This window comes from Schistocerca americana, chromosome 11 (assembly GCF_021461395.2).
Source record: "Schistocerca americana isolate TAMUIC-IGC-003095 chromosome 11, iqSchAmer2.1, whole genome shotgun sequence".
Classification (NCBI taxonomy): Eukaryota; Metazoa; Arthropoda; class Insecta; order Orthoptera; family Acrididae; genus Schistocerca; species Schistocerca americana.
The window spans coordinates 85,934,155-85,949,044 of NC_060129.1; the positions used below are offsets into that span (position 1 = coordinate 85,934,155).

Here is a 14,890-nt window from a genome sequence, read left to right on the forward strand (position 1 = left end):
CAAAAGGCAAAAAGATCGTAAGATCGGGTTGTAACTATGTATTTGTTTACGTTATGGCAGAATTAAATCCGACAATCCAGCTTATTTGTTGTATATCTCTTTACAAAAATTTAATATGAGCAAGTCCGTTCACTGTTATGTTCGTATTTCCCAAAAGCGGCGTAGATCTTAATTTGTTTGATATAGAATCTTTCGCACTAGTTGGTTGTTTACGTGCAGTTTGCATACAATGAAGTTACATTTTATTGTCATAAAGACAATTTAGCGAATTCTGCAGTTGAGTGAGTGCTTAATTACTGTTGCAAGCGGTAATAACGTTTCACGTTATATCACACAGCTGACGCGCTAACCTGTAGGCCTAATTCTTGCTGCCCATAAGTAACAAAAATTCGTGTAGGGAAACGTGTGGTAAGTGATTTAATTCTATTTTTAAGCGTGTAATCTGTGTTGCCAGGCGTGACAAGTGTGGATGGATACTTCTCAGTGGAAATCACTTAGAATAATTAGTCACTAGAGGGCAAATTGTTTCAGAAATAGCGTACAGAAGATGGCACAGGATGTAATTTATATCAAACCAAATGCTAACAAATAATTTAATGTATTCCATGATAAATTCATATTATTTGAAAACAGCTCTCTACACAAGTTAATCAGAAAGGATACTAAACAGCCACGTAAAAAACCAAGGATCACTACAACGATTGAAGTATCTTTTGAAAGGAAAAGGAAATTTATCTTTTTGCAAGAAGAAGTAGGAATCCTGAGTGGTTGCACGCTAAGAAGATACTTAAAATTACTAAGTGACATTATTAAAAATGAAAGAACATGTGCATAATGTTAGAAAGAAGACTATATGAAATTTAGTGAAGTGAGAGACAGCATAACCAGCCATAAAAAAACATTACCATTTAACCGAACAGAAGGGGCATAAATAACGAGTCACAGGTCATCATCATCATCATCATTTAAGACTGATTATGCCTTTCAGCGTTCAGTCTGGAGCAAAGCCCCCCTTATACAGTTCCTCCATGATCCCCTATTCAGTGCTAACATTGGTGCCTCTTCTGATGTTAAACCTATTACTTCAAAGTCATTCTTAACCGAATCCAGGTACCTTCTCCTCGGTCTGCCCCGACTCCTCCTACCCTCTACTGCTGAGTCCATGAGTCTCTTGGGTAACCTTGCTTCTCCCATGCGTGTAACATGACCCCACCATCTAAGCCTGTTCGCCCTGACTGCTACATCTATAGAGTTCATTCCCAGTTTTTCTTTGATTTCCTCATTGTGGACACCCTCCTGCCATTGTTCCCATCTACTAGTACCTGCAATCATCCTAGCTACTTTCATATCCGTAACCTCAACCTTGTTGATAAGGTAACCTGAATCCACCCAGCTTTCGCTCCCATACAACAAAGTTGGTCGAAAGATTGAACGGTGCACAGATAACTTAGTCTTGGTACTGACTTCCTTCTTGCAGAAGAGAGTAGATCGTAGCTGAGCGCTCACTGCATTAGCTTTGCTACACCTCGCTTCCAGTTCTTTCACTATGTTGCCATCCTGTGAGAATATGCATCCTAAGTACTTGAAACCGTCCACCTGTTCTAACTTTGTTCCTCCTATTTGGCACTCAATCCGTTTATATTTCTTTCCCACTGACATTACTTTCGTTTTGGAGATGCTAATCTTCATACCATAGTCCTTACATTTCTGATCTAGCTCTGAAATATTACTTTGCAAACTTTCAATCGAATCTGCCATCACAACTAAGTCATCCGCATATGCAAGACTGCTTATTTTGTGTTCACATATCTTAATCTCACCCAGCCAGTCTATTGTTTTCAACATATGATCCATAAATAATATGAACAACAGTGGAGACAGGTTGCAGCCTTGTCTTACCCCTGAAACTACTCTGAACCATGAACTCAATTTACCGTCAACTCTAACTGCTGCCTGACTATCCATGTAAAGACCTTTAATTGCTTGCAAAAGTTTGCCTTCTATTCCATAATCTTGTAGAACAGACAATAACTTCCTCCTAGGAACCCGGTCATATGGCTTTTCTAGATCTATAAAGCATAGATACAATTCCCTGTTCCACTCATAACACTTCTCCATTATTTGCCGTAAGCTAAAGATCTGGTCCTGACAACCTCTAAGAGGCCTAAACCCACACTGATTTTCATCCAATTGGTCCTCAACTAATACTCGCACTTTCCTTTCAACAATACCTGAGAAGATTTTACCCACAACGCTGATTAAAGAGATACCTCTGTAGTTGTTACAATCTTTTCTGTTTCCATGTTTAAAGATTGGTGTGATTACTGCTTTTGTCCAGTCTGATGGAACCTGTCCTAACTCCCAGGCCATTTCAATTATCCTGTGTAGCCATTTAAGACCTGACATTCCACTGTATTTGATGAGTTCCGACTTAATTTCATCCACCCCAGCCGCTTTATTGCACTGCAATCTATTGACCATTTTTTTCCACTTCCTCAAATGTGATCCGATTTCCATCATCATTCCTATCCCATTCTACCTCGAAATCTGAAACATTACTGATCGCATTTTCACCTACATTGAGCAACTCTTCAAAATATTCCCTCCATCTGCCCAAGGCATCCACAGGATTCACCAGCAGTTTTCCTGACCTGTCCAAAATACTTGACATTTCCTTCTTACCTCCCTTTCGAAGACTGCTAATTACACTCCAGAATGGTTTTCCAGCAGCTTGACCCATAGTCTCCAACCTGTTTCCATCATCATTCCTATCCCATTCTACCTCGAAATCTGAAACATTACTGATCGCATTTTCACCTACATTGAGCAACTCTTCAAAATATTCCCTCCATCTGCCCAAGGCATCCACAGGATTCACCAGCAGTTTTCCTGACCTGTCCAAAATACTTGACATTTCCTTCTTACCTCCCTTTCGAAGACTGCTAATTACACTCCAGAATGGTTTTCCAGCAGCTTGACCCATAGTCTCCAACCTGTTTCCAAAGTCTTCCCACGATTTCTTCTTGGATGCTGCAATTATCTGTTTGGCTTTGTTTCTTTCTTCAACATAACTTTCTCTGTCTACCTGGGTTCTGGTATGTAGCCATTTTTGATACGCCTTCTTTTTCCTTTTACAGGCTGCCTTGACTGTATCATTCCACCAAGCTGTTTGCTTCATCCTACTTTTACACACTACTGTTCCAAGACATTCTTTAGCCACTTCTAGTACTGTGTCCCTGTACCTTGTCCATTCCTTTTCCAATGACTGTAATTGACTGCATTCAACTAACTGGTACCTTTCTGAGATCGCTGTTATGTACTTGTGCCTGATTTCCTTATCCTGAAGTTTCTCCGCTCTTATCCTCCTACATATGGACCTGACCTCCTGCACTTTCGGCCTCACAATCCCAATTTCACTGCAGATTAAATAATGATCAGTGTCATCAAAGAATCCCCTGAATACACGTGTGTCCCTCACAGCCTTCCTGAATTCCTGATCTGTTATTATATAGTCAATGAGAGATCTGGTTCCCCTGCCTTCCCAAGTATACCGGTGAATGTTCTTATGTTTAAAAAAGGAGTTTGTGATTACTAAGCCCATATTGGCACAGAAATCCAAGAGTTGTTTCCCGTTCCTGTTGGCCTCCATATCCTCTCCAAATTTACCCATAACCTTTTCATACCCTTCTGTTCGATTTCCAATCCTGGCGTTAAAATCACCCATGAGCAGAACACTGTCCTTGTCCTTTACTCTAACAACTACATCACTGAGTGCCTCATAAAAATTATCCATCTTATCTTGATCTGTCCCTTCACAATGCGAATATACTGACACAATCCTAATTTTCTTGCTAGACACTGTCAAATCTATCCACATCAGTCGCTCGTTTACATACCTTATTGCAACTACGCGGGGTTCCATTTCTTTCCTGATGTAAAGCCCTACACCCCATTGTGCTATTCCTGCTTTGACTCCTGACAGGTAGACCTTGTATTCTCCCACTTCTTCTTCTTTCTCACCCCTTACCCGAATGTCACTAACAGCTAAAACGTCCAGCCCCATCTTACTTGCAGCCTCTGCCAGCTCTACCTTCTTCCCAGAGTAGCCCCCATTGATATTAATAGCTCCCCATCTCATTACCATTTGTTTGCCAAGTCGTATGTTAGGAGTCCCTGGTTTGTCAGTTAGAGGTGGGACTCCGTCACCTCCAAAGGTCCGAGGCATTTTGCTCTGATTGTTGCCAGCATCATATTTAAAGTACCAGGGAAGCAGGTTGCTAGCCTTACTTGCCCCGAGTCCCATTGGGTTTTACCCCTAATGGCTGAGGGACTAACCGGTGGATTTAGTAGTCTTTGCCGTATGAGCACAAAGGTGACCACGACTCAGAATATGTCCGACATGCCCAGCCTTATTCCAAAGTAACTGGTATCCTGACTGTCGGGACCACTTACTTGGCCACTCATATGTTGCCCGCGGTTCATGAACTAGGACATGACTACAGGAACCCACACCACGAGTCACAGGTAGCACTTAATAATCATTTTTCATATATAATAGAAATCGGTAGAGACAGACAGTTAAAGAGCAAAATCAGAGCAGTATCTTGAAAATATAACTTCCATAAAATTCAATCATATGAATATATTCCAACTTCGCCTTCTGAAATTAATAAAATTACACATCGCCTCGAAAATAAAACTCTTCTGATTTTGATGGCATTTCCAACAGAGTACTAAAAATTTTTCCCATTCAATAAGCGCAGTCTTATATGAAATGTGTAATGCATCACCAACTCCAGGTCATTTTTCCGTGCGACTGAAATGTGCAGTTGTTAAACCTCTGTTGGAGGAAGCTAATGAGACGGATGTCGGTCAGTACCGACCTGTTTCATGGCTGACATCCTCAAAAATTTTTGAGAAGATGACGTATTCTATGACATTATCTCACCTTAGTGACAATAGTATCCTTATCAAATTACAGTTTGGGTTTCAACAGAGCTCCTTTACTGAGAATGCCAATTACACGTTCACTCACCAGATTTTACAAGCATTACATAATAAAACAGCGCCAATTAGTATTTTCTGTGATCCCTCTATGGAATTTGACTGCGTGGATCACAGTATTCTCCTAGATAATTTTAGGTCATATGGGACTGATGGAATAGGCAACCAATGGATAATATACCTAAGCAAAGAATGTAGAAAGCTGTACTTAGTAACTCAAGCAATATAGTTCAGGGACATAATTCTGACTGGGAAGAAATCACTTATGAGTTCAGTCTTATACCACTACTATTCCTAATACAGGTAAATGATCGTCCATCGAGTATACAACATCTAGAATTGGTTCTTTTTGCAGATGACACTAGTATCGTAATTAATCCAAGCCCACATACGGAAACAAAAGAAATGGTAAACGAACTCCTCAAAATTATTAACGGCTGGTTTTCTGCTAGTGACAGAAGACATTCAGCTTCACACATCTACCGGTAGTACAGCAAGGATGAGTAACATGGTGAGAAAATATATAGGGAGGAAATTTCAAAATTCTTATGGGTCCATACTGATGAGAACTTAAATTGGGAAAAAACACTTCGCAACTCCCAAAACTTAGTTCAGCTACATTTGCACTTAGAATCATTGCAAATTTTGGCAGCAGACACACCAGTAATTTGGCATGTTTTGCATATTTTCATTCAATAATTTCCTGCAGAATAATGGTCTTGGTAACTCATCTTTCTTGTAAATAATCCACTATAATTCAAAAGGAACAATGATGTACATAATTACTATACGAAAATCAAAAATAACCTTACTACCCCACATTAAGGTTGGTGCAAAATGTTGTGACAAAAACTTTTGATGACTTACACAGTCATATGAAACGTCAGATAGCGAAGTAAAATTTGATAACAAAGTGATAAAGTTTGTCCATACAAGTCCTATTCCGTAGAAGAATTTCTATTACCGTAATGCGTAAAAGGAGGTAGGTAGGAATTACCAACTCGTGTCGGTATATTTAATTTTTTTAAAAAGTAAAAAGGCTATCAAATCTTCAGAATTGAACCTATATACAGATCAATTTGCGATGTAAAAGTACAACGACTCGTTCCCCATCATTAAGACATATCATGGAAAATGATCAATTGAACACTTAAGTAACAGCATATAGAGTACTCTTTCATAATGCACAAACATTACACAAACTTATTGTGAAATCACGAACTCCCAACGTAATTTTCGCCTCTCAACCTAACCAACATATTGAGTAATGCCACAGATCATTCCTTCACAACCTAAACACCACAAGATTTTAGAAGTGTTGAAATAAAGACAAAGTGTCGTTTTGCCGCCGGAGGCAATGTTATACGTAGCGATTGGTTGACAACCATCAAAGACAACGAATTTGGATTAAAAATTGTCGAAGACAAGGTATGTAACGAATTTTAAGCATTGCATTGTCAAATAGTTGTATTCCCATTTTTATTGGGACCAAACGATTTCGGTCCACCATCTGATCGTCTTCGGGTACCCAGTACCGAAACAAGAAAATCAGGTAAGTGTGTACAATTCTAATATGTAACTAGAATGTGCAAATACATTACATGCAGCCCATCACTCATTATTATAAGATACTTACAAAGTCGAGCTCAGCTATGCACTTTTACAGCTGAAATAACAAACGTAGCTTAAGTGATGTTCCATTACTGTTATTAACTGTCTACGAGTAACAGTGGTGTCCTGACAACGAACCAGCGTCCTATGCGCACGGGGTCGCATCGAGGCATGGCTGGCACTGCAGTTTCGCAGGATGAGAAACCTGACACATCGGAACACTAGCCACCTGAATCAGACGCCGTTTTCCGTTCACAACGTTGTTCTCACGTTTTTCAGAGATTAAATATGCGATAATGGGCGACAAATGTCGATCAATAAGTTATCAAAGGCTAGAGATGTAAATTTACCACAGTAAAGTCCCCTTTCTTTTGGTCGAAGCGGTGCTACTTTCTCTTGGGTAAAGCCTAATTTACACGTCGACACCGGGTTGCGTGCAAATACGCTACTGCCCACTGGGCATGCGCGGCGCGCGTTTGCGCATGTCATTGGTGAAACTAAACATTTTCGGCTTCTGCCAGGTTTGGAGATTAGTGGCGAGAGTCTGGAAGTTTGGTGTGGCGATAGGGTGTAAAACTGGCGTATGAAGTGAAGAAAGAAGGAAATGGTTCGTTTATTGGATACCTATGCTAGGCATAGGTGTTTGTGGGATTTAAATGGTGTGTACTAAAAAGCAGCCGCATTGTGCGTGAGACCATCATATGCGATTAGAGCATGAATGGGTTGACAGCGTCTGAGCTGTAAAGGAGAGTTCATTCGATTAGGAGTGGATACACAAAAGAATTAAGAAAAATACAGGCATGGGAAACATCTAGCTGTGGAACAGTTCACTTTTACAAAACTAAACCCCCTTGGTTTGAGTTGGCAGATTCTTTTTTAACGGAAACTGTTAACAGGAGGAAAAGTTACACAAATCGTTATGAATTTATTTGAAGGCGACAGCAGTGTTCATTGAGAAACGTAATTGAACTTCGCAATGTTGCCATGATTGTTGTAGCTTTTCATTCATGTCCCTCCTTGTTCCTAACTCAGTTATCGAGACGCTCCTGGTCTGTTAGCTGTGGTTGTACAGACTGTTGAGGAGCTGCTTTTCTCTGACAAACTACCGTCTGCAGCACTGACAATTTTGTCAACTGTTTCTAGCAGCGGTGGTATTGGTTCTTCATATAAGCGAAAGTGGGAACCCGAATTCCAAATGCATTTTTCACAAGACGGTGAGCTACATGCTTTGTTCGAAAATTAGTGAAGCATGTGGCCAGAAAGGCTAAGTTGAATGTTGTGTTAATGCAAAAGCGTCACTAGTTATTACATCTGAACCTTCTAGCACGATGAGAGTTCTGGACACTATACAATGTGATTTGTAATTTCACTTCCGGCGTCTTTACTTCACACACAAGAATATTTTCCCTTCGTCACTGCAGTACTGACTATTTAGGGGAAACATAACCTATTCTGGTAGCATTCTATGATAAGATAACTTTAAGGGTTTTGCATTACAATTTGCTTCTGCAAGATCGCTGAGCAACGGAGCTGACGTCTTATCTTTTTTCACTCATGGACCCAAACAGGTTTCTTATTTCTTTTCTCATGCAGTGATTTCACGCAAAGAGGCATTAATTAACTACGCCACAACTCGTACAGCTGCCGAAACTTTCAGTTTAGACACGACTACGGCACTCACAAAACTATGAAACTTACGTGATGATGTTTCGTTTGTGGGTCGCTCACCTGAGCGGTTATCGGCGCCCGTACAAATTCCCAATCTTTAGTCAGTCCGATCTCGCCATTTTGATAAAATATGATGATGAAGACGACACAAACTCCCAGTCCCCAAGGGAAGAATAATCCCCAACCCAGCGGGGAATCGAACCCGGGACCCCGTGATGCAGTTGTAGCAATGGTAGCCACTAGAACACGAGCTACGGACGTTAACACTGGTGTCACCGTGTCTTCTGTCATGTATTATAAAACCATCTGCGTGCGACTCGTTTCACAAATGCCGTAGTGTACACTAGCCTTAATGGAACAACAGCCACATAGACACTAGCAGTTAGCGAATGAGGAAACCGGATCGCTCCGAACGGCGCTCGTCTTAAGACATTCCAGCAGAGTCCAGCTGGCCGCCTTACCTGTCTCTCTCTCGGGTGCTCCAGCGGACGCCACTGCACCGCCCCTGGCTGCCGCCCGCCTGCCTTCTCTGTCAGAACTGAGCCGGGCGAGCGGCGCACCCAGCTGAGAGCCGCAGCGGCAGCCGGCGCTGACGTCACGGGGTGGCGTTGCCAGCTCGCCCCCCAGCAGCAGGCCGACGGCCGGGACCGCACTGCGCGGCACAGAGGCCGGGTGCGGCGCGGCGCGGCGCGGCGCGGCTGCACTTCGGCCGGACTGTGTGGACGTCGCCAGCTGGGGATCGAGTCTGACGACAGATGAGAAACTGAACCATCTTCTGGACTCAGCTGTACTGTGTAAACGCTATACCTGGATCCACCGGAGCAGGTTCAGGTGTCATCTAAGCTAGCACGTAACACGCTTTGCAACACGGCTCAAGTCGCCTATCGAGACGAGTATTGCGCTGCCACGCGGGATTAGCCAAGCGGTCTAAGGCGTTACTGTTATGGATTGTGCGGCTGGTCCTGGCAGAGGTTCGAGTCCTACCTTGGACATGGGTGTGTGTGTTTGTCCTTAGTATAATTTAGGTTAAGTAGTGCGTAAGCTTAGGGACTGATGACCTTAGCAGTTAAGTCCCATAAGGTTTCACACACGTTTGAACATTTGATTACTGCGCTGCGACCGCATATACAGGGAGTTTAAAAAAGAATATTCGTATATTGATTGCATATATTTATTAAACTTTAAGACATACGAATATGAATCATTACACACATATTTACGAACCTCTCAAGTTCAGATTACAGATGTTTCATATGTCCTCCATCAGTGACACGAACATTATCACATCGATACTCAAATTGCTTCCATACTCTGGCTTGTCATTTATCACTGTTGTTATGGCGGTATGCATCCAGTTCTTCAACTCCTCGAGGTTCTGTGGGAATGTTGGAACATAAACGTTGTCTCTAACGAAACCCCACAGGAAGAAGTCAGAGGGTGTCAAACTCAGTAACTGTGGAGCCCAGGTGACACATGCTAAGTCGCCAGCTCCTTGGCGACCAATCCAACGGTTCGGTAGAGTTTCATTCAGATACTCGCGCACTTGGTGACTCCAATGAGGGAGTGCCCCGTCTTGTTGAAAAATTAAGTTGTCTTCGTGCAGCCTCAAAAACAAGCAGTTTTGTAACATAGCGAGATACTGCTGACTGTTAACTGCCTTTCCATCAATGAAGAATGGGCCATAAACAGATGATCGGGATATCGCACGAAACACATTGACTTTGGGCGAACCTCGTACATGTTCAATGGCTGCTTATAGGTTCTTTAGGCCCCAAATTCGAACGTTGTGTTTGTTTACCTGACCACTAACATGAAAAGTCGCTTCTTCACTTAACACAATGTGTTATGCGAAAGTGTTATAATTGTCAATAGCATAAAGAATCTTGTTTACTAAATGCCACACTTTTGCGTTTGTCGTCGCGACGCAGAGCTTGTAACGGCTGTAACTTGTATGGCGACACACCAAATCGACGTCTCAAAACACGCCAAGTTGTTGTTGTAGGCAGTTGTAACTCCCGACTGGCACAATGAGTTCATTTTGAACGACTACATTGCAAAGTAGTATGAATTCGTGCAACATTTTCTTCATGAACATGACAGCGGGCAGGACTCTTTCCTTTACATACAAATCCTGTATCTAGAAACTGTCGATGCCATCTGCGAATGTACCACCCATTCGGATGGATCAATTTGGTACCTCAGGCTGAAACGTCTTTTCACTGTAATCACGGAACTGCACCCGAGAACACAAAATGATTTCTGCTGCGGAGTAGCCATTTTAAACATATGTCGGTTACCAAGCAAAACAGAAGACAACTGACACCTAGCGGCTATTAACATAAACTAGACTCTGTATTCCTTGCTCCAATAGCCAAGCCGAGGCGCAGCGATCGATAGTTTGCACAAAATAATACTTTGTAATATGTATATTCTTTTTGAAACACCCTGTATTCATCGTACATCTTACATACACTGTATTTATTATTGAAGATGTCGAGCTATAACCGTGGAGACAAGCAAACGGAAAAAGATCATCAAACTTTTCCTAAATACAAGCAAGATTTGCTGCTGTAAATTGTGTTAGATCAGTACAGAGATACAACCGGAAAGAAACGAAAACTCAGATTAAACCCATTGCGGCCAACAAGGTAAAGGCATGGAGAGAAGTTGCTGTTGACTTTAATTCTCGTAACACCACGGCAAATGGTGACTCGAAGAGCCTAAAAATGTGATACCAAAAAGCTAAGAAAAGGATCAACAAAGCATTCGCGCATGACGAGGTCTAATTATGTATGTGATACTTAAACTGGAGCAAAAATGATGGCTTAACTCTTCAAGGCTGAAATGTGTAGAGCAGGAGACAGTAATTTCCTAAGGCTGTAATGGAAAGTGGAGCTCCTGAAGCCACAATTTTTTTGTGCACTGATCTGCAAGTTTTTTGCAACCAATTTTGCTGTTTAGAAGATATTTTATAACCCCATTCGTTATGTTCTTGTTCTGATACAGATTTAGATAACACAGGCTGCCGTTCATTCACATCATCAGTAAACGAGGAGACAGCTGTATCTTCACGCGAAATTATTGCTCTCGTGGATGACAATGAAAACGAAAACAAAGGAAAGGATGTTTAGTCGAGCTGGTAACAACGATACTAAAATAATGTACAAACGTTACTGTAACAGCACAACGCAACGCATTTTGCACTGAAAATAACCTCTAGTTAAATGTATATGAGCAACATGCAAGCCAGTATTCTGTCATACGAGGGTGTGTAGTCTCCTTGGTCCAACGATGTTCCAGTGCCTTCATCACATCTCGAAAATGAGTTTCCTCCAGGCCTGCAAACTAGTTGTCAACTCTGGCTATCAGTTCTTCGTTTGAGGCGAATCTTCATCCTCTGAGACAAATTTTCAGTTTTCAGAAGAGATGGAAGTCTGACGGAGCCATATCAGGTGAATTAGTTCGCGTAATTTAGCCACGGCGACGGCACATGTGAGTGGGCGAGCATTGTCTTGATGGAAGATGATTTCCTTCCTTGCACATGGACTTTTTTAGCGTAGCTTTTGTTGCAATTTCAGCAGGAGGTTAGCATAGTATTCTCCAGTAATTGTTTGCCCAGTGGGGAGATAATCTACAAACAGAATCCCCTTCGCATCCCAGCACACAGATGCAATGACCTTTCCTGCCAACGGAATTGTCTTTGCTTTCTTTGATGGCAGAGAATCAGCACGTTTCCACTGCTTTGACGGTTGTTTTGTCTCTGGGGTATAGTAGTGCACCCAGGTTTGATCTGTGATCACAAACCGTCGCAAAAAATCTTGTTCGTTTCTCCTAAAACGGGCGAAACACTGTTCCGATATGCCCATTCTCGTGTATTTTGGTTCAAATGGTTCAAATGGCTCTGAGCACTATGCGACATAACTTCTGAGGTCAGCAGTCGCCTAGAACTTAGAACTAATTAAACCTAACTAACCTAAGGACATCACACACATCCATGCCCGAGGCAGGATTCGAACCTGCGACCGTAGCGGTCACTCGGCTCCAGACTGTAGCGCCTAGAACCGCAAGACCACTCAAGCCGGCTCGTGCGTTTTTGACCCAGCGTCGAGAGTCGCCGCACCCATCTTGCAGATATATTTTTTTTCATATCTAATTCTTCAGTTAAGATGTGATATACCCTTTCAGATGATATCTGGCAAATGTGAGAAATTTCACACCCTTTCAATCGGCGATCCTCCTTTGTGCACTTTAGCAATGATTTCTGGAGTAGTGACACATCTTGGCCGACCACTGCACGGATCATTACCTAATCTCTCCCGACCAAGTCCCTCAGTGTATTCTGGAAGTAGGCACGAATGACCTTTGCTTTCACACCTTTCTTTAATCACTGCTCGAATCTCAATTTTTTCCATCTTCGCAAATCATTGCGCCGGAACAACAACAGAGCCACGTCACCGCCACAGCTCTCTTCAGAGAGCGCTGACGTGGCCCGTGTTTACAGGCGACAAACAGTCCAGTCTAAGAATTTTTAACGCGTTGCAGCCCTGTCAGCAACTGTGATAAATTAATATATCAAAAATCCACCTCAGTTGCGAAATGTTACTGGTCTTTACCCAGGTCTTAGCTAGACTAATCTAGCCCTCTTCAGAAGCGTAAAATAAACTAACACACTCCAGAACAAGGCACGGTCAAATATAGAAAGCTACAGTACCGTGGGGCCAGGTGAGGCTACGCCACTCTGCTGAGGAACTGCCCTATGCCCCACTTCGTGGAGAGCGGTCGGTTAATCGCGGACGCTACGTCGCAACTGACTGCGGCACGCGGGTATGTACTGAGACGGCGGACCACGCGCATGCGCGCACGGAAAGTCAGAGGTGCCTGCCATTGGCTGTCTTTTCCTTATTTACTAGGAAATTACCTATAATGTTAAACTGTAAATTTGTGAGAGAACAAGGCACTAAGTAGATAGGATCCCGATGAGCGTTAACTGTAACCCAACACCATATTAACTGATAAGAAATTTACTTAGACGTTAAGTTCAGATTGTTACTTTAAAAACCACATATTATCACCGCTATGTTGTATGTTTCCGCACGATTTCATGTGGGGGATGAGCAAGGTTATATGTCCGTAATGCGAGAACTTCTCAGGGTTAGGACAAGGTGGAAATGAAATAATTTCCATTATACAGAGAGCAATACATAAATTTGATAACGCGAAATTTGACTAACGTTGTTATGCTACGGCATTACATTACTACGGAATTATAACTGACTGTGTGTGTAAAGGTTAGGGCATCATTTATAACTTTATGCACAGATGGTCAACGTTGTGTCTAGGAAACCTGTAGTAACTTAACCAAACATACACTAACTATAAATATAATATGTACGACCGTTCGTGATACAGGGTGGTCCATTGATCATGACCGGGCCAAATATCTCACGAAATAAGCGTCAAACGAAAAAATTACAAAGAACGATACTTGTTTATCTTCAAGTGGGAAATGAGATGGCGCTATGGTTGGCCCGCTAGATGGCGCTGCCATAGGTCAAACGGATATCAACTGCGTTCTTTTTTAAAATAGGAACCCCCATTTTAATTACATATTCGTGTAGTACGTAAAGAAATATTAATGTTTTAGTTGCACCACATTTTTCGCTTTGTGATAGATGGGGCGGTTCCGGAGGAGGTTCGAGTCCTCCCTCGGGCATGGGTATGTGTGTTTGCCCTTAGGATAATTTAGGTTAAGTAGTGTGTAAGCTTAGGGACTGATGACCTTAGCAGTTAAGTCCCATAATATTTCACACACATTTAAACATTTTTGATAGATGGCGCTGTAGTAGTCACAAACATATGGCTCAAAATTTTAGACGAACAGTTAGTAACAGGTAGGTTGTTTTAAATTAAAATACAGTACATACGTACATTTCAACATTTTATTTCGCTTGTTCCAATGTCATACATGTACCTTTGTGAACTTATCATTTCTGTGAACGCATGCTGTTACAGCGTGATTACTGTAAATACCACCTTAATGCAATAAATGCTCAAAATGATGTCCCTCAACCTCAATGCATTTGGCAACACGTGTAACGACATTCGTCTCTACAGCGAGTAGTTCACCTTCCGTAATGTTAGCACATGCATTGACGATGCGCTGACGCATGTTGTCAGGCGCTGTCGGTGGATCACGATGGCATATATCCTTCAACTTTCCCCACAGAAAGAAATCCGGGACGTCAGATCCGGTGAACGAGCGTGCCACGGTATGGTGGTTCGACGACCAATCCACCTGTCATGAAATATGCTATTCAACACCGCTTCAGCCGCACGCGAGCTATGTGCCAGACATCCTTCATGTTGGAAGTACATCGCCATTCTGTCATGCAGTCAAACATCTTGTAGTAACATCGGTAGAACATTACGTAGGAGATCAGCATACATTGCACCATTTAGATTGCCATCGATAAAATGGAGGCCAATTATCCTTCCTCCCAGAATGCCGCACCATACATTAACCCGCCGAGGTCGCTGATGTTCCACTTGTCGCAACCATCGTGGATATTCCGTTGCCCAATAGTGCATATTATGTCAGTTTACGTTA

The 14,890-nt window shown here is 42.2% G+C and overlaps 1 protein-coding gene across 1 annotated transcript in view; it reads right to left on the reverse strand.

Moving 5' to 3' along the window:
• The window catches only part of LOC124553268 (ankyrin repeat domain-containing protein 65-like), a 96,570-nt gene that overhangs the window by 44,056 nt on the left and 37,624 nt on the right, over positions 1-14,890 (reverse strand). The window contains exon 2 of the mRNA XM_047127153.1: positions 8,745-9,028. Coding sequence (XP_046983109.1) covers positions 8,745-9,028 — 284 coding nt within the window. The remainder of the gene's footprint in view (positions 1-8,744; positions 9,029-14,890) is intronic.